Below are 21683 nucleotides of genomic sequence, written 5' to 3'. Positions count from 1 at the left end.
CAGTACATATAGGCCTACATCTCGTAAATTGGTGAGCCATAGAATATCCCAGCGTCACGATTATTATGTATCAAGATTCCAATCTATCCCACCTAAATATGAAAAGTTATTTCTACTGACATGCTTCCTGGTGACATAAAAAAACAAATGGTTTCCCTTGAAAAGGCTGACATAAGAGACATAGGCTATGCATTATACTTTCCCAGACAAAAACAAGATATAGGATGTATAGATTACAATGACAAATTCAAGGTTTTTATAATTAGTGAGTGAGTGCACCCCCCCCCCCCCCCAATCTCACTCCAAGCTGAGCTCAAAACTTGAGAACCCTGCCCCAGTATGCTGCTCTTATTCAATTGATGCAAGTTATGGTGTAACACTAGCCTCGTGAGACCATCCTGATCTCGCGAGCTTCAGGGTTTCACTCGCAGATCAGTCTGGATACTTTCCGTTAAAGAAAATTTGGAGCAGTTCACCAAACGAACGTCCAATCAGCATTGGCTTTGAGGCGGGTTGAGGTGTGACGCAACGAACAACATGACGGCATCCACAGAGATGAGCATAGCTATCGCGCAAGTTTTATTCAAATTAGAAAGTATTCCTGGGTAAACTGTGAAGCTATGAGTCTCAGCCATGCAGCTGGGAGGAATGAACGACACAGACATCCTCCACGGCTGATTCCAGTTCATAATGGAGGAATATACTATCTTCAGAAGTGTAGGGCCTACCGTGAAACTTGATGGGAATTGTCGTTGATTAGGTTCATAAATGGAAAGTTAAAACATCTTAACGTTTGTCACGTTACCTAACTTAATTGTATGTTAAACGGCATTAGAAGAATACTTTGTTCATCTAATTGGTTGATTTGGCCCGTCGATAACCAACAAAGGTGGTGATAGACAGATGGTTTATCCAATCAGCTAACCAGTATGTCCGCCCCTTCCCAAAAGTTCTTCAATGAAAAGTTCCCAGATGGAAGAGTGGGTTTGATCAGGGGCATGGAACTCGGCCTCATCCAAGGATTCCAACGGTACCTCATTTATGAAAATCGGGAATACGGGTCAAAAGTTACATGCACACTAGGGCTGCACGATTATGACCAAAATGATAATCACGATTATTTTGATCAATATTGAGATCACGATTATTTATCACGATTATTAATTAATTTTAGTGACAAAAATATTTTTTCCCTAAACATATTGGACTTGCTATCTGGCTCACCCAAATTCTTCCCCTCACATTTACTCCACTAAATTACTGCAGATATAGATTTGACTGCGACTTCCAAACTTCCAAACAACTTCCAAACAAATGTTTTGTGCATGCTACTTTGTTAATATTTGGGAAAACGCCCACCGGGAATCCTCCCAACGCTCCTCATTAGCGTGTTCATAAGTTTACTGTAATCGTTAGTCCAGGGGTGTCCAAACTTTTTGACTGAAGGGCCACATTGGGTTTTGAAAATTGGCCAGCGGGCCACACACAAATAATAATAATAATAATAATAATAATAATAATAATGTTTTGTATTATTTAAATGACAAAATAATTTTGTTGTAGAAAATTAATTTCTTAAGAAATACTGTTAATTTGATGCTGTTTAATTCATTTATAAATGGTGCACTGTCACTTTAAGACTCTTTGCCAGCTCCACTCAAATATAGCCTATATGGGTAGTGCTGTGCCTATGGCTGTGCCCTCTCACAGTTTATAAATGGTCAGTAATGGGAACTACTGTTGCCATCGCCCTCTCTCCCACGCTCAAATGCGTCCCCAATTAAATGGACTAGCATAACCATAGAAGCTCCGCAAAACAATCAACTCCTAGACCTGTCTGACCATGTGCCTGCATGCAGCCTACCAATGTCAGCTGTTCCCTGCACTGCTCAGCTGATGCACTGCGGACTAGTGACATTATGTTTAACTATTAGTAGGCTAATTAGATTATACAATAAACGACGATCAACAATGTGTGGCACAGCAGAAGGCCAAGAGCTTGTCCCTCGAAGGGATCATCCATTGTTCGAAAATATTTCGGATTTCAGGCAAGTTAAGTTAACCAAAAATATAAGCAAGGCAGGGCTCTCAACTCATACCGTGAAACACATCACATGACGTAAACCACACATGCCTTTTTTACCACGTTAACTTTTAGTCCTTGTTTGCTTCCTCGGATCCCGTCGTTAGCTCAACTCTTATTACAGTATAGGCTATCAGAGGAAGCAAACAAGGACTAAAAGTTAACGTGGTAAAAAAGGCATGTGTGGTTTACGTCATGTGATGTGTTTCACGGTATGAGTTGAGAGCCCTGCCTTGCTTATATTTTTGGTTAACTTAACTTGCCTGAAATCCGAAATATTTTCGAACAATGGATGATCCGCTTCGAGGGACAAGCTCTTGGCCTTCTGCTGTGCCACACATTGATTTTTGATCGTCGTTTATTGTATAATCTAATTAGCCTACTAATAGTTAACATAATGTCACTAGTCCGCAGTGCATCAGGCTGAGCAGTGCAGGGAACAGCTGACATTGGTAGGCTGCATGCAGGCACATGGTCAGACAGGTCTAAGGAGCGCTTGATTTGTTTTGCGGAGCGTTCTATGGGTTGCCAGGTTGGTTCTATGGGTAGAGCACGCATTTGAAATATCGCTCGATCACGCAAATTTGATCGTGGGAAGCCAAAATCGTGATCGTGATTAAAATTCGATTAATTGTGCAGCCCTAATGCACACACCTTCATTATACACAGACAGCCCAGCCCAGCCCATTAGACATTGCCAGGTGGCTTAGAGCTCTTCCAGGTGCAAGCTTAAACAATCAGAGCTGTGATGTCACAATCGGAATTAGAATCCTTGAACATTCCGCCATTCATTTCAATGGGGCCGAAAAACGCAACAAGTTACACCGGTTCGGGCCTGAATTTTTGGAGTTCGAACCGCGTCGATAGCTCAAACGGTCTAGGAGCAGTAGTTCGGCCAAAAAGTGGGTGAATAGGAAGATATAACTAGAATTGCGGTTCCGAGGAACTGCAAGAGTGGGTTTGATCTGGGGCACGGAACTTGGCCTCATCCAAGGATTCCAACGATACCTCATTTATGAAAATCGGGCACACGGATCAAAAGTTATCTGCATCAACGCAACATCCAATAAGCTAAAACGCATAAATAACGTGGTTGCTATGCTGGTTGCTAGGGCAATCATGCTGGTTGCTCAGGTGGTCGCTAGGTTAGAAGGCCAGTGCCTCCTGAGAGGCCTGAAGGGTCAGTTCTGAGGTTGTTGACTGCTGAAACCGAAAAATGGACTGCATTTTCTTAAAAGACAATGTGACTGAAGTGCGGGCAAAGTTTGCACAGAAATGTACGATTTTTCCCACCCTCATGGACCTTGTCATAAAACTTGTTTAAATGATCACACGACGCCTCCTTGCTGCTTTGTCGTCTACATCAGCCTTTCTCAAACTTCTTTGACCTGAGGCCCAGTCAAGGCATACTTTGGGGTCATAGGGCCCACCTACATGAACCCACCCCCTCCTCCCACCTCCCATCAAATTGTAATATCATCACAATTATTATTATTTTTATACTATATTGCTATACATGCACTTCAAAACAGTCAATGTTTAAAGAGCTAAGATTGTTCACAAAAGTTTGAGTACTGCTTTACTAATGTAAAATATAATTAGGCCTACACTAGTTTCATTGTTTTTGCATTGTTGCATGATTGGTATGCTATTTAATTACATTTCATTTGAATGCCTGAATGTAAGAATTCAGGAAACACAATACCAGCTTTTAACATTTCTGTTGTTTACTAGTTTATGTAAATCACATAACACATGAACTGTTTACATACTACTGATAGCCCATTACTGTACACAATAATACTGTGCCCATTCATTAACATATATTAAACATCAGGCGTCTTGTTTACACATTTAAACCATATTTACACTTCGAATTTCGCTTCCAAACTGTAGTAACTACATCTACGAAGTCTAAAGAAGATAACCATGTAGTCTGTTCATAGATAAGATACATTTTGACAGAACTACAGACTTCGTGAAAGTAGCCTAGTAGCCCTACATAAAAGGCTCTATTCACTTCATTGCAAAATCGCGGTTGGTCTGTTTACACATTAAAACCATATTTACACTTCGAAATTCGCTTCCAAATTGTAGTAACTACATCTACGAAGTCTAAGGAAGATAACCATGTAGTCCGTTCATAGATAAGATACATTTTGACAGAACTACAGACTTCGTGAGCCTAGTAGCCCTACCTAAAAAGACTCCATTCACTTAATTGCAAAATTGCGGTTGGTCTGTTTACACATTAAAACCATATTTACACTTCGAAATTCGCTTCCAAATTGTAGTAACTACATCTACGAAGTCTAAGGAAGATAACCATGTAGTCTGTTCAACGATAAGATACATTTTGACATAACTACAGACCTCGTAAAAGTAGTACCTAAAATGAGTGTGATAAATGGCCATCACGCAGCCTAAAGCATATAGCACTAGCATATGACAACAGCAAATAGCTAACGTTTACGTTAGCCTAACTTACTTATCGTTGACGTTGACCCGTTGACGTTCTTTTTAATAAACTGCCTGTAGACTTACACAGTTCTGAATGCTTCGGTTTACATGTAGATACCCTCATTATGCTACGGTGTAAGTGTGTTGCTATTTGGAGCCTTGGTAGCTATTTATTTTTACTGCGTTTAGTTCAAGTGCTCTGGTTCAAGCATCGTTGTGTTTGGTGGGTCAGGTGACGAGCCGTCGGATCACAGCACAGCACCCAGAATGCATTGCAACACACAGTCTTAAAGGGACACATCGTTAGGTTGGCTTTAAATAACATACAGAACCTATAGTCATATAACGTTGTCTGTAAGCTCCACAGATCGTGGCAAGACAATTGAATTGATTGTGGACTTCTTGCCGGGCAATGATGAGTAACTTAACTTGAGTAGTAATGATGCGTGGATGTGCATAATATCTGTATGAAAGTGTGTTTCTCAATGTAATAATCTATACAACTGTACACATGACTAAGTTTGAATGGAGCTAGCTGGGCTTAGGATTGGGCTGAATGGATTGGGAAAATACTATTTATTTATTTTTTTAATGACCTATATGTACATGGTTTGTCTCATCTTTTTTTACATTACCTTTACACTTAGTGCTGGCAAGGCATTGAACTGGGCTTCTTTCGAGGATTCCAACGGTACCTCATTCATGAAAATCGGACATACAGGTCAAAAGTTACATGCACACACCTTCATATACACAGACAGCCCAGCCCAGCCCATTAGAGCTCTGCCAGATGGCTCAGAACTCTGCCAGGTGCAAGCTTAAACAATTAGAGCTGTGATGTCACAATTGAATTAAAATCCTTGAACATTCCGCCATTCATTTCAATGGGGCCCAAAAACGCTGAAAAACGGGAATACCGCGAAAACTACAAGGGCCAGCGACACGAAATTAACAAGCAAGTTACACCGGTTCGGGCCTGAATTTTTGGAGTTCGAACCGCATCAATAGCTCAAACAGTCTAGGAGCAGTAGTTCGGCCAAAAAGTGGGTGAAAAAGAAGATATAAGAAAACTTAAGAAGAACAATAGTGGTCTTGCTGGATCAAACCCACTAACTAGAATTGCGGTTCCGAGGAACTGCAAGAGTGGGTTTGATCAGTGGCATGGAACTCGGCCTCATCCAAGGATTCCAACGGTACCTCATTTATGAAAATCGGGCACACGTATCAAAAGTTGTCTGCATTAACGCAACATCCAATAAGCTAAAACGCATAAATAACATGGTTGCTATGCTGGTCGCTAGGTTGACATTACAGGGGTGGTTTCTAGGTTGTTGCTAGGGTAATTAGTTAGTTGCTAGTAAGCCATCTTAAGCTGACTGCATAAAGTGATTATTTTAAGAGATACATTTTTAAACCAGAACTGTGTATAGGTCATGGTTAAAAACGTTTTAGAATCTCAGAAATAATCACGTAATGCAGCCAGTTTAAGATTTTTTAAGAAGTCAGATTTTTTAAAGGCAATCAAATTTCTGCTGACTCTCTTCTGGCTGCGGTTAAAGGCCAGCGCCTCCTGAGAGGCCTGAAGGGTCAGTTCTGAGGTTGTTGGCTGCTGGAACCGAAAAAAGGACTGCATTTTCTTAAAAGACAATGTGACTGAAGTGCGGGCAAAGTTTGCACAGAAATGTACGATTTTTCCCACCCTCAACGACCTTGTCATAAAACTTGTTTAAATGATCACACGACGCCTCCTTGCTGCTTTGTTGTCTACATCAGCATTTCTCAAACTTCTTTGACCTGAGGCCCAGTCAAGGCATACTTTGGGGTCATAGGGCCCACCTACATGAACCCACCCCCTCCTCCCAACCCCTATCAAATTGTAATGATATCACAATTATTATTTTTATACTATATTGCTATACATGCACTTTAAAACAGTCAATGTTTAAAGTGCTAAGATTGTTCACAAAAGTTTGTGAAAGCATGCACATCAGAGTACTGCTTTACTAATGTAAAATATAATTAGGCCTACACTAGTTTCTTTGTTTTTGCATTGTTGCATGATGCTTGCATGAGAAATACTTCTCAAAACAACAGCAATTATATGGGTGCCGTTGTTTTGGGATGTTTCCCTCATGCAAGCATCATACACTGATAGAGTATATATATGCTATTTAATTACATTTCATTTGAATGCCTGAAATTAAGAATTCAGGAAACACAATACCAGCTTTTAACATTTCTGTTGTTTACTAGTTTATGTAAATCACATAACACATGAACTGTTCATACTACTGATAGCCCATTACTGTACACAATAATACTGTGCCCATTCATTAACATATATTAAACATCAGGCGTCTTGTTTACACATTTAAACCATATTTGCACTTCGAATTTCGCTTCCAAATTGTAGTAGTAACTACATCTACGAAGTCTAAGGAAGATAACCATGTAGTATGTTTAACGATAAGATACATTTTGACAGAACTACAGACTTCGTGAAAGTAGTACCTACACTAGTTTCTTTGTTTTTGCATTGTTGCATGATGCTTGCATGAGAAATACTTCTCAAAACAACAGCAATTATATGGGTGCCGTTGTTTTGGGATGTTTCCCTCATGCAAGCATCATACACTGATAGAGTATATATATGCTATTTAATTACATTTCATTTGAATGCCTGAATGTAAGAATTCAGGAAACACAATACCAGCTTTTAACATTTCTGTTGTTTACTAGTTTATGTAAATCACATAACACATGAACTGTTTACATAGCCTACTACTGATAGCCCATTACTGTACACAATAATACTGTGCCCATTCAGTAACATATATTTTGCGTCTTGTTTACACATTTAAACCATATTTGCACTTCGAATTTCGCTTCCAAATTGTAGTAACTACATCTACGAAGTCTAAGGAAGATAACCATGTAGTCTGTTCAACGATAAGATAAATTTTGACAGAACTACAGAATTCGTGAAAGTAGTAGGCTACCTAAACTGTCTCCATTCACTTCATTGCAAAATCGCGGTTGGTCTGTTTACACATTAAAACAATATTTACACTTCGAATTTCGCTTCCAAATTGTAGTAACTACATCTACGAAGTCTAAGGAAGATAACCATGTAGTCTGAGATAAACTAAGATAAACTTTGACAGAACTACAGACTTCGTGAAAGTAGTACCTAAAATTACATCATTGCAAAATCACGGTTGGTCTGTTTACACATTAAAACCATACTAACAATTTACATGTCGACTCCACATCCTTGTAACACCATACCAAGGGTCTTAAGAAGTGAGTCAATTTGGCTGATTACGTTAACGCATTTCCAGGGCTTGTCAGCTCAAAAAAAGCAGTGGCTATTGCTAACGCATTCATTTTCAATGCTTAGCATGTTAGCTAACATTAAAAGGTTTGTATATGTGCTAACGCTTACTTGAACGTTCCTATTGTGGCTTGTGGGGTAGAATTTAACTTGTTCACACGTTTAACATTACTGTTGTTTACTACTTTATGTAAATCACATGACTATAATAAACTGTAACTTACTGAGAGCTAAGGTAATTCTGATTCAGTGTGATGAATGGCCATCACGTAAAGCATATGACAACAGCAAATAGCTAACGTTTACGTTAGCCTAACTTACATATCGTTGACGTTGACCCGACACGTTTATAAGTTAGACCATAGACTGATAAGGACGTCCATGAAAATTCCGTGTGTATCCTGTGTATCTTTCGTGCTGCTATCCTGTTGCCTCTTCCCGGTTGTTTCGGTGTTCCAGTTTAGATGGTGAGCAGATTAACTGGTGATATCTGCATAAAATCAGTGAATATTCAACAAGACCCTGCCTACTTCTTAAGAGCGTTCTGCTCTGCCTCCGCCTAGTGCAGGTTCATATTTTCACAAAGTGTTTGCAAGTGAGACAATATCACAGATATCGTTGAAAACATCACCATTGTATGTCTAATACATGTCTGTTTAAGCATTATCCACAAATACACAAATATGACACATGCTGAACGAATGGACAAAAATAAAACTAGCGATCTAGCTGGGATTTGAACCACGCATGGACAAGAAAGTTGATTGGATTAGCTTCTACATCGTCTATACCACTACACTACGAGCCGCTGAAATCGATGTCAGATTTCTATGTATATATTGAACTCTTAGTCAAAGTTAACACAGGTTAACATATGTGAGAAATATATGCCCATGTTAACTGGTGCTATCACAATTTAACATGGGCATATGCAAGCCTCAAAACAACAAAGTAGGTTCATCTTTGCCTCACATACCAAACCTATAACTGATGTAGCCTACAACAAACTGGCATGTCCCACTAACACTTTATTCCGTTTTGGGGGTTAATAATATGAAACATGTCAGTCATGTGCAAAAATTATCATAACTTAGTGTTATGTCTCGGTGAAGGTATGCAGTGAGCTGTCTAGTTATTTGAAGTGAAGACATGAAACTTATTTTCTCCAAGTTAGATATTATTTAATTTGTTGGTCCTAATTTGACGACACAAAATGGTTATCATGGTAGCATATATTACAAAACTTCGATGTAGCTAGAGAGTTTGATGACAGGTGTTGCTGTTTCAGATTCCCACGTAGCCTAAATTAGAAAATAGTTTAGCCTAGGCTACTTACTGCTCGTTCAGCAGCCTGTTGCAAAACATTCACTTAGCCTAGATGTTTGCTATAATGAATATCTTGATCGATTGACAAAGCTGTCACAAGACAACATAGACCTACATTCATTTAATAGGAACACCATGCTATTGCATAGATACAAAATAACCAGTGGTGCAATTGGTTAGCAGGGTGGCCTATTACTGCTAGCTTGCTATTTTAGTGAGCAGTTCGAGGCCCACAAGTGATCTTCATAGTTTTTGCGCATCACGATGTGTGTTTCTGCACAAAAAAACGAGCAATGGATGGGGTCATTTGTTACTGTTTGTGATGCAAAATTACTGAGGCAAAATGTATCTGCATTATTCAAGGCATGCATTCGCTGTGTTTGCTCATTTTATAATATAGGCTATCACCAGTTAACATGGACATCAGGATAGCTAGTAAGCTAGTAGACTAGTCTACTAGACTAATGGCAAGTGTTGCTCTTTGTGGCGTAGTGGTGCTTACTGCTTGGAATATTTTGCCTCAGTTAGACTCATGTTTGAAACCCAACAAAACCTTCGCTGATTTACTTTGACACATTTCCTGTTTGCACAACATTTTGTGTGGATGCTTAAGCAGACATACATAATGATTCCTGCATGTTTTCGGCAAGATCTTGCTTCATATTCTGTCGCCACTGTAGGCTTGTGAAAATGTGAATCTCCAGCACTGGAAGGGCGGAGGCAGAGCAAAGCGTTGTTAACAAGTAGGCAGGGTCTTGTTGAATATTCACGGATTTTATGCAAATATCACAAGTTAACCTGCTCACCATCTAAACTGGAACACCGGCAACAAGGTTTTTACGCGATATTTACGCCACATCCCAGAGAGTTGTTGTTTGGTGGGTCAGGTGACGAGCCGTCGAATCACAGCACAGCACCCAGAATGCATTGCAACACACCGTCATGAAGGGACTCATCGGTAGGTCGGCTTTAAATAGCATACAGAACCTATAGAATTTTAACGTTGTCTGTAAGCTCCACAGATCGTGGCAAGACAATTGAATTGATTGAGGACTTCTTGCTGGGCAACGATGAGTAACTTGATTAGTAATGCTGCGTGGATATGTATGATATCTGTATGAAAGTGTGTTTCTCAATGTAATAATCTATACAACTGTACACATGACTATGTTCAAATGGAGTTAGCTGGGTATAGGACTGGGCTGAATGGATTGGTGAAATACTTTATTTATTTATTTTTTTAATGACCTATATGAACATGGTTTGGCTTTAAAAAAAGAGGAGACAGCGCTTCGCGCTGTCTCCTCTTTTTTTACATGACCTTTACACTTAGTGCTGGCAAGGCATTGAACTGGGCTGAATGGATTTGGAAAATATATATATATATTTTTTTTAATGACCTGTAGTGCTGGCAAGGCATTGAACTGGGCTTCATTCAAGGATTCCAACGGTACCTCATTCATGAAAATCGGACATACTGGTCAAAAGTTACATGCACACACCATAACACAGACACCCAGCCCAGCCCATTAGACATCTGCCAGTGCTAGTACTCTCCAGCTGCACTCAGCTAACCTTCAATAAACTCATAGCCCAGCTAACCCAATTCAAGATGCTCTACCAGGTGCAAGTAATGAGGTGCTGTGATGTCATAAAGCCCCAGCATTCCGCCATTGATTTCAATGGGGCCCAAAAACGCCGAAAAACGGGAATACCGCAAAAACGACAAGGGCCAGCGACACGAAAGCAACAAGCAAGTTACACCGGTTCGGGCCTGAATTTTTGGAGTTCGAACTGCGTCGATAGCTCAAACGGTCTAGGAGCAGTAGTTCGGCTAAAAAGTGGGTGAATAGGAAGATATAATAATAATAGTAACTAGAATTGCGGTTCCGAGGAACTGCAAGAGTGGGTTTGATCAGGGGCATGGAACTCGGCCTTATCCAAGGATTCCAACGGTACCTCATTTATGAAAATCGGACATACGGGTCAAAAGTTACATGCACACACCTTCATATACACAGACAGCCCAGCCCAGCCCATTATAGCTCTGCCAGGTGGCTTAGAACTCTTCCAGGTGCAAGCTTAAGCAATTAGAGCTGTGATGTCACAATCGAAATTTGAATTCTGAACATTCCGCCATTCATTTCAATGGGCCCAAAAAACGCAGAAAAACGGGAATACCGCGAAAACGACAAGGGCCAGCGCCACGAAATCAACAAGCAAGTTACACCGGTTCGGGCCTGAATTTTTGGAGTTCGAACCGCGTCGATAGCTCAAACGGTCTAGGAGCAGTAGTTCGGCCAAAAAGTGGGTGAACAGGAATAATAAATAACTAGAATTGCGGTTCCGAGGAACTGCAAGAGTGGGTTTGATCAGGGGCATGGAACTCGGCCTCATCCAAGGATTCCAACGGTACCTCATTTATGAAAATCGGACATATGGGTCAAAAGTTACATGCACACACCTTCATTATAAACAGACAGCCCAGCCCAGCCCATTAGACATTGCCAGGTGGCTTAGAACTCTTCCAGGTGCAAGCTTAAGCAATTAGAGCTGTGATGTCACAATCGAATTAGAATCCTTGAACATTCCGCCATTCATTTCAATGGGGCCCAAAAACGCCGAAAAACGGGAATACCGCAAAAACGACAAGGGCCAGCGACACGAAATTAACAAGCAAGTTACACCGGTTCGGGCCTGAATTTTTGGAGTTCGAACCGCGTCGATAGCTCAAACGGTCTAGGAGCAGTAGTTCGGCCAAAAAGTGGGTGAAAAAGAAGATATAACTAGAATTGCGGTTCCGAGGAACTGCAAGAGTGGGTTTGATCAGGGGCATGGAACTCGGCCTCATCCAAGGATTCCAACGGTACCTCATTTATGAAAATCGGACATACGGGTCAAAAGTTACATGCACACACCTTCATATACACAGACAGCCCAGCCCAGCCCATTATAGCTCTGCCAGGTGGCTTAGAACTCTTCCAGGTGCAAGCTTAAGCAATTAGAGCTGTGATGTCACAATTGAAATTTGAATTCTGAACATTCCGCCATGCATTTCAATGGGCCCAAAAAACGCAGAAAAACGGGAATACCGCGAAAACGACAAGGGCCAGTGACACGAAATCAACAAGCAAGTTACACCGGTTTGGGCCTGAATTTTTGGAGTTCGAACCGCGTCGATAGCTCAAACGGTCTAGGAGCAGTAGTTCGGCCAAAAAGTGGGTGAACAGGAATAATAAATAATAAGAAAACTTAAGAAGAACAATAGTGGGCTTGCTCCGCAAGCCCACAGCATGGCAAAGCCATGCTGTGGGCTTACTGGATCAAACCCACTAATAAGAAAACTTAAGAAGAACAATAGTGGGCTTGCTCCGCAAGCCCACAGCATGGCTTTCAGCCATGCTGTGGTCTTGCTGGATCAAACCCACTAACTAGAATTGCGGTTCCGAGGAACTGCAAGAGTGGGTTTGATCAGTGGCACGGAACTCGGCCTCATCCAAGGATTCCAACGGTACCTCATTTATGAAAATCGGGCACACGGATCAAAAGTTGTCTGCATTAACGCAACATCCAATAAGCTAAAACGCATAAATAACATGGTTGCTATGCTGGTGGTCGCTAGGTTGACATTACATGGGTGGTTTCTAGGTTGTTGCTAGGGTAATTAGTTAGTTGCTAGTAAGCCATCTTAAGCTGACTGCATAAAGTGATTATTTTAAGAGATACATTTTCAAACCAGAACTGTGTATAGGTCATGGTTAAAAACGTATCAGAATCTCAGAAATAATCACGTAATGCAGCCAGTTTAAGATTTTTTAAGAAGTCAGATTTTTTAAAGGCAATCAAATTTCTGCTGACTCTCTTCTGGCTGCGGTTAAAGGCCAGCGCCTGCTGAGAGGCCTGAAGGGTCAGTTCTGAGGTTGTTGGCTGCTGGAACCGAAAAAAGGACTGCATTTTCTTAAAAGACAATGTGACTGAAGTGCGGGCAAAGTTTGCACAGAAATGTACGATTTTTCCCACCCTCATCGACCTTGTCATAAAACTTGTTTAAATGATCACACGACGCCTCCTTGCTGCTTTGTTGTCTACATCAGCATTTCTCAAACTTCTTTGACCTGAGGCCCAGTCAAGGCATACTTTGGGGTCATAGGGCCCACCTACATGAACCCACCCCCTCCTCCCAACCCCTATCAAATTGTAATGATATCACAATTATTATTTTTATACTATATTGCCTACATGCACTTCAAAACAGTCAATGTTTAAAGTGCTAAGATTGTTTACAAAAGTTTGTGAAAGCATGCACATCAGAGTACTGCTTTACTAATACACTAGTTTCATTGTTTTTGCATTGTTGCATGATTGATATGCTATTTAATTACATTTCATTTGAATGCCTGAATGTAAGAATTCAGGAAACACAATACCAGCTTTTAACATTTCAGTTGTTTACTAGTTTATGTAAATCACATAACACATGAACTGTTTACATACTACTGATAGCCCATTACTGTACACAATAATACTGTGCCCATTCATTAACATTAAACATCAGGCGTCTTGTTTACACATTTAAACCATATTTGCACTTCGAAATTCGCTTCCAAATTGTAGTAACTACATCTACGAAGTCTAAGGAAGATATCTATGAACATACTACATGGTTAAGATACATTTTGACAGAACTACAGACTTCGTGAAAGTAGCCTAGTAGCCCTACATAAAAGGCTCAATTAACTTCATTGCAAAATCGCGGTTGGTCTGTTTACACACTAAAACCATATTTACACTTCGAAATTCGCTTCCAAATTGTAGTAACTACATCTACGAAGTCTAAGGAAGATAATCATGTAGCCTGTTCATAGATAAGATACATTTTGACAGAACTACAGACTTCGTGAAAGTAGCCTAGTAGCCCTACATAAAAGGCTCCATTAACTTCATTGCAAAATCGCGGTTGGTCTGTTTACACACTAAAACCATATTTACACTTCGAAATTCGCTTCCAAATTGTAGTAACTACATCTACGAAGTCTAAGGAAGATAAAACTGTAGTCTGTTCAACGATAAGATACATTTTGACAGAACTACAGACCTCGTAAAAGTAGTACCTAAAATTAGTGTGATAAATGGCCATCACGTAGCCTAAAGCATATAGCACTAGCATGACAACAGCAAATAGCTAACGTTTACGTTAGCCTGACTTACTTATCGTTGACGTTGACCCGTTGACGTTCTTTTTAATAAACTGCCTGTAGAGTTCTGAATGCTTCGCTTTACATGTAGATACCCTCATTATGCTACGGTGTAAGTGTGTTGCTATTTGGAGCCTTGGTAGCTATTTATATTTACTACCTTCAGTTCAAGTGCTCTGGTTCAAGCATCGTTGTGTTTGGTGGGTCAGGTGACGAGCCGTCGGATCACAGCACAGCACCCAGAATGCATTGCAACACACCGTCTTAAAGGGACTCATCGTTAGGTCGGCTTTAAATGGCATACAGAACCTATAGCAATATAACGTTGTCTGTAAGCTCCACAGATCGTGGCAAGACAATTGAATTGATTGTGGACTTCTTGCCGGGCAATGATGAGTAACTTAACATGAATGTGTCAGGTGTGTCATGTGTGGATGTGCATAATATCTGTATGAAAGTGTGTTTCTCAATGTAATAATCTATACAACTGTACACATACATGACTAAGTTTGAATAGAGCATGCTGGGCATAGGACTGGGCTGAATGGATTGGTAAAATACTTTATTTATTTATTTATTTTTTTAATGATATATGAACATGGTTTGGCTTTAAAAAAAAGATGAGACAGCGCTTCGCGCTGTCTCCTCTTTTTTTACATGACCTTTACACTTAGTGCTGGCAAGGCATTGAACTGGGCTGAATGGATTTGGAAAATATATATATATTTTTTTTTTAATGACCTGTATCAACATGGTTTGGCTTTAAAAAAAAGATGAGACAGCGCTTCGCGCTGTCTCATCTTTTTTTACATTACCTTTACACTTAGTGCTGGCAAGGCATTAAACTGGGCTTCATTCAAGGATTCCAACGGTACCTCATTCATGAAAATCGGACATACTGGTCAAAAGTTACATGCACACACCTTCATATACACAGACAGCCCAGCCCAGCCCATTAGAGCTCTGCCAGGTGGCTTAGAACTCTTCCAGGTGCAAGCTTAAGCAATTAGAGCTGTGATGTCACAATCGAAATTTGAATTCTGAACATTCCGCCATTCATTTCAATGGGCCCAAAAAACGCAGAAAAACGGGAATACCGCGAAAACGACAAGGGCCAGCGACACGAAATCAACAAGCAAGTTACACCGGTTCGGGCCTGAATTTTTGGAGTTCGAACCGCGTCGATAGCTCAAACGGTCTAGGAGCAGTAGTTCGGCCAAAAAGTGGGTGAATAGGAAGATATAACTAGAATTGCGGTTCCGAGGAACTGCAAGAGTGGGTTTGATCAGGGGAATGGAACTCGGCCTCATCCAAGGATTCCAACGGTACCTCATTTATGAAAATCGGACATTCGGGTCAAAAGTTACATGCACACACCTTCATATACACAGACAGCCCAGCCCAGCCCATTAGAGCTCTGCCAGATGGCTCAGAACTCTGCCAGGTGCAAGCTTAAGCAATTAGAGCTGTGATGTCACAATTGAAATTTGAATTCTGAACATTCCGCCATTCATTTCAATGGGGCCGAAAAACGCCGAAAAACGGGAATACCGCGAAAACGACAAGGGCCAGCGACACGAAAGCAACAAGCAAGTTACACCGGTTCGGGCCTGAATTTTTGGAGTTCGAACCGCGTCGATAGCTCAAACGGTCTAGGAGCAGTAGTTCGGCCAAAAAGTGGGTGAACAGGAATAATAAATAATAATAATAATAATAAGAAAACTTAAGAAGAACAATAGTGGGCTTGCTGGATCAAACCCACTAATAATAATAATAATAAGTAAACTTAAGAAGAACAATAGTGGTCTTGCTGGATCAAACCCACTAATAATAATAATAATAAGAAAACTTAAGAAGAACAATAGTGGGCTTGCTGGATCAAACCCACTAATAATAAGAAAACTTAAGAAGAACAATAGTGGGCTTGCAGGATCAAACCCACTAATAAGAAAACTTAAGAAGAACAATAGTGGGCTTGCAGGATCAAACCCACTAATAATAATAAGAAAACTTAACAAGAACAATAGTGGGCTTGCTCCGCAAGCCCACAGCATGGCTTTCAGCCATGCTGTGGGCTTGCAGGATCAAACCCACTAATAAGAAAACTTAAGAAGAACAATAGTGGGCTTGCCAGATGGCTCAGAACTCTGCCAGGTGCAAGCTTAAACAATTAGAGCTGTGATGTCACTGGATCAAACCCACTAATAAAGATATTATACAATGAGTAGTTCACCATCATTTGCAAATTGGTAATGACGGATAAAAGTGATTAGGCGAGAGGCAAATATGAAGCACAGCTGAAGACGCACTGACACGAGATGTAAGCAACAACTCCTCTGCAGGATAAATGTCCTTAGGTTTTTATTCCGTCATTTGAACATTATTGGGGTAATTGTTGCTTTTTTCAGGCTGTTTTCGATGGTAACCTATTTTCAGTCAATAGTGAAAGTGTGTATAACTGTTTTCTCGTTGACTATTAGACCACAGTGAAGTTGGTTTCACTTTGCCAATGAGTTCAAATAATAGACGAGTGCAGATGCGTGTAGGCTATATACTCTGCTAGTTTTTAATAAAGCATGGAATACCTGTTCCATACGGTCTTGCGTGCAAGCAGAGTGCCGGTGACCATCAAAATATTGATGTGCTGTTTGAAGTTGCGCTGCTTGCTGTTAAAGGCAATGTATATGTATATATACTTTTTTGATCCCGTGAGGGAAATTTGGTCTCTGCATTTAACCCAATCGGTGAATTAGTGAAACACAAACAGCACACAGTGAACACACAGTGAGGTGAAACACACACTAATCCCGCAGTGAGCTGCCTGCTACAACGGCGGCGCTCGGGGAGCAGTGAGGGGTTAGGTGCCTTGCTTAAGGGCACTTCAGCCGCGGCCCACTGGTCGGGGCTCGAACCGGCAACCCTCTGGTTACAAGTCCAGAGTGCTAACCAGTGGGCCACGGCTGCCCACAGATCACTCTCATTGGTTTAAAGGATGTTGTGCCCAAAAACATAAGGCCCACCTTCTAGCGCCAAGCACCGGGCATTTGATAACGTTTCATAACTACACCACACCCAAACTGAACAACCCACGAAATTTGTTTAAACTTTTCGTCAGTGACCATGAATTTTAGAATGTCATGATAGGGCCCTTAATCTGTTAACTTGCCCCCCACTGACACCATACAGTCACGCTGCACTAATAAGAGATATGTGATTACATATCATCATTAGGCTATTATAGGGAAATTCACAATCACACCCAGAGCAAGTTTTTCATTTCACGCAAAGGAATTCAAACGTGAATTTGCAAGTGAGACTTGTTAAGGTCACTTCAGGGCAGACGAAAAGTAACAGCAAGCAACACTGTTGTTAGATCCACTTTAGCGAAGCATAGGGTGTGTGTTTATTAGTCTATTATCTTTTTCGATGCCCTGAATCGGGCATCAATCATATCGCTTCGGCGGGCTATGTGTAATGAAAGAGGGAGAGAGATGATTATAAAGCTTGCCTTAAGAAACAAATAGCAGGTCTGCAAAAATAGCACAAAAAGAAGCCAATACGTCTGCTATACCTTTCATTTTCTCTGACTGTGTCTTGTCACTTTCTCTCTCTACCTCTCTCTCGCATGAAATCGATTTGCGGGAGATTCTAATTAATGCGCTCCACAACAACAACAAATCATACTGGCTTATTTTAATGTGAAAATGCATGCCCAAAATGTACGCATTTATGCAAAATGTGCACAGGTTGGCAGGTCTGTTTTGCGCTATCATAAGCTTAAAAGTTGAAACCTTTATAAACCTTTATAATATAAAGCAAAATTTACTTCAATGCATGATGATGTATGCAAAATAATATTTAACCTTGTACTGATGAAGTGAAAAATTACACTGGATTCATATGTCCACTCTCAACACACACTAATATTGGAAATATGTATATCTCAGAATTGTCAAGGACCATTTGTTTTTATGAAAAAAAACACAGATAATGAAATTTCAAGAAAGTATAATGTTGAGTCTTTAAAAAAGTCAATGCCTTCTACACAAGGCAAGACAGTCTATATTACTCTTCTTCCTCCTGTTATGATTTATTATCCTATACTGACTGGTAGACATTATCCCCTAGAAGTGTATTATAGCATGGAATGGATCCCTACCCAGATACACTATTTACTTAAAGGTGCTCTAAGCGATGTTGGGTAACGTCACTGGAACAGTTTGTTATGTTTTTATGGTCCAGGCTGGACCAAGTTGTTTTTGTTTCCATTTTTGGAGCCTGGGCTGTCCACAGATACCGCGTTTTTTACAGTGTATTCAGGGCACAGGTAGCTAGCGGATGGTTAGGTGATTTTTGCTGCATGTGACTAAAAATGTTTTACCGTAGAAACCGTGTAACATTCCTTAGAGCACCTTTAAGCTTAGCTTACTGAAACAGAAAGCGAAACTACAGAAATAAATTGTAATTTTTAAAGGTTTCTTTATAGTTATCCAGGAAAATATACTCATGTGAGAGATGAAACTTGATTGCATCTAATCATATTCATATCATATTGATATGGCAGCAGGTGAAATGGATATGCCATGATGACTGAATACTGAACTCAACTTACTCTAATGGAATATTTATATTGTTTGTTTTAGGAGCCTTCATTTAAAGACATTGTGCTGGGTTTTCGTCAGTTAACGGAGCGGGAGTTGGAGATGTTCCCTGGCTATAGGTAGGGTATTATCTTATTATCACTTCTGTGACATTTGTACAATAAAGCTGCCACTGATTACACTGATTACAGCTTGTTTGCCTTTGTTTAATTTTGTGCACATCCCCATTTTAATCTGTTTTTATTTTCACCATGACTACTAAAGATACAATTGCAACTCTTATTTCTATTGCTTGTAAGTAACTCACCTGACCTGTTGCTGCTAGATAGATATATAATTATTTTATTGATCCCCAAAGGGAAATTATGGTGTTAAAGCAGCAACTAACAATATTAATGTATATCCCACACACATCCACACAAGTAACTATAATTTACTTAGATATGGGGCTCTATCGTGCACACCAGCGCAATTGACTTTGTATACTCGTGCATTTGTCTTTCCTATTTTGCAGTCAGCGCATATTGGAATTTTCCCTCCACAGGTACATGTGCGCCCACGGGGGCGCTTCAGCGAAAAGAGGGGGCGTGTTCCGACGCAAACGGTCTCTGTTGATATTTTGCTGTTTCAGAAAACAATTCCGCCACAGACCAGGAACCTCATGGTCTAAAGTCAGTGGCGCAAATTCAGATGCTATTTTAAGGGCGCATGCATGGCCACAGGCCTGCTGAAATGAATGCTATGCACAATGATCTACAGACACCCTGTGCACAGATGGAAACATTCAAAGCCTTGATAATATTTGTCCATTTCCCGGTTTTGTTCGTGCATTGGTCAACTAAAAATGTAGTAGCCTATATAGTACATCTATGCAATATCTTTACAACAACAACGCCTAATTACGACCTATTAATTTGGACAACTTTATACAGCCCTATAAAGGCTAAAGTTACCTTTAGTTTTGTTCCAATTTACCGTTGTGTATGGCTTTAAACATCGTGTGCGCTTTAACATCAACCTAAGCATTATTCCACCTGCGCTAAGGTTTTGACAAGCACCACAATTTTGCCTACCTTGTCGTAGCCCATCTGAAATAACTCCAAACTTTGCTTTGTTCCCTCCATCCTTTCGTTGTTTTCAAAAAAACATTTTATATCCATGATGGCCTTGAAGTCTTGAGTTTGTGAATTTGCTTAAATAAGCTTATTATGTGCTGTTAACCAGCAACCATAGACAGTAAAAGAAAGCAGCAAGTAGCCTTGGCTACAATTTCTGTAGTTGCTGCGTCCATTCATTGTTATTCTCTCTCCTGCTCAAACTAAAGTTGTGCGTGCATTAAGTTTATGATAACGTGTTTACAAACTCTACTTTACATAAAATATTGTAAATAGCCTATTGTCATGCAGTTAATGGGATACTGTGCAGAGTTGGAAAGGTCAACTTAGAAACTGTTTCTGTTGCCTGATGGGAAGGTACAGCCGTAGCTTACGCCTGCAGGAGCGCTTGCTTGGGTGCCTGTTGCGCAATGCACTTTGCTCCTCTCATCTATACGACGCAGTTCCCATTTCTCCAAACCATACATAATTACAAGGACAAATATTGCTACACGAGGGAAATCAGTGTGGTGTCCGATGTGAAAAAATAGGTATAAATCTAGCATACACATTTCCACGAATCACGGATCCCAAAACATCGAAAGTGACATTTCTGTATTACATTTTGTCAAAAGGAAAAATCAATAGCAAACTGTTCCCAACTGACTATGGGCTGTATTTTGGGTCACCAGCGCATGGTGTAATACTCGTTATTCACCTGCGCAAAGTTGAATTCGGTATTTTGCACGTTTATTTTTTAAGCATTGCGCCCAGGGGTGTGGCAATTAACAACCTAGGGAGGGGCCTAGCGCGTTCAATCGCTATCATACACCATCTAAACCTGGTCAGAAGTCAATGGCGAGTTGTTCATATGCTATTTTAAGAGCGCATGTCACCAGTCATATTGGCAGGTGCACGCACCATCCTTCTATCATTCATAAACGCACACCAGCGCACGTCCATGCAAAGCATTACAATTTGCACATTTACAATGGGAAACATAATTAGAACAAAGATATTACGAAATACTGTACATCTCATAATGAGTAGTTATTCACCATCATTTGCAAATTGGTAATGACGGTTAAAAGTGATTAGGGGAGAGGCGAGAGACACGTATGGAGCACAGCTGAAGACGCACTGTCACAAGATATAAGCAACTCCTCTGCAGGATAAATGTTGTTTTATTCAGTCATTTGAGCAATATTAGGGTAAGTGTTGCTTTTTCCAGCCTATGTTTTCGGTGGTAACCCATTGTCAGTCAATAGTGAAAGTAACTGCATATAACTGTCTTGTCGTTGACTGACTCCTTGGTGAAGTTAGTTTCACTTTGCCAATGAGTTCAAATATACGAGTGCAATCCGCTATGGAACAAGCGTGCCTGTTGTTAAAGGGAATGTGAGATGACGCTCTGATTGGTTTATTGCACGTTATGCCCAAACCACACCCATGATTAATGTAGCTACTTCAGACCACCCCATTTTAGATTTGCGTCGGGCACAACAGTCATGATCCCGCTGGTAAAATAGAAACAGCGCCCAAGATCCACCCACAAAGCAATTTGCGCGAAGTCAATTGCGCTAAAGTGCA

General features: G+C 40.4%; 1 protein-coding gene across 1 annotated transcript in view; it reads left to right on the top strand.

The window, feature by feature from the left end:
- LOC143106164 (D-amino-acid oxidase-like) overlaps positions 1 to 21683 on the top strand; it is a 97066-nt gene that overhangs the window by 8709 nt on the left and 66674 nt on the right. Inside the window, exon 3 of the mRNA XM_076270372.1 lies at positions 19042 to 19118. Coding sequence (XP_076126487.1) covers positions 19042 to 19118 — 77 coding nt within the window. The remainder of the gene's footprint in view (positions 1 to 19041; positions 19119 to 21683) is intronic.

Source organism: Alosa pseudoharengus, unplaced genomic scaffold (assembly GCF_046254945.1).
Source record: "Alosa pseudoharengus isolate Yale_2024_CS ecotype anadromous, Long Island Sound unplaced genomic scaffold, YU_APseudo_1.1 YU_APseudo_1.1_scf_6, whole genome shotgun sequence".
In the NCBI taxonomy this organism is placed as follows: domain Eukaryota; kingdom Metazoa; phylum Chordata; class Actinopteri; order Clupeiformes; family Clupeidae; genus Alosa; species Alosa pseudoharengus.
The sequence above is the reverse complement of the archived record's forward strand: the minus strand, read 5'-3'. Positions and strand labels throughout refer to the sequence as shown.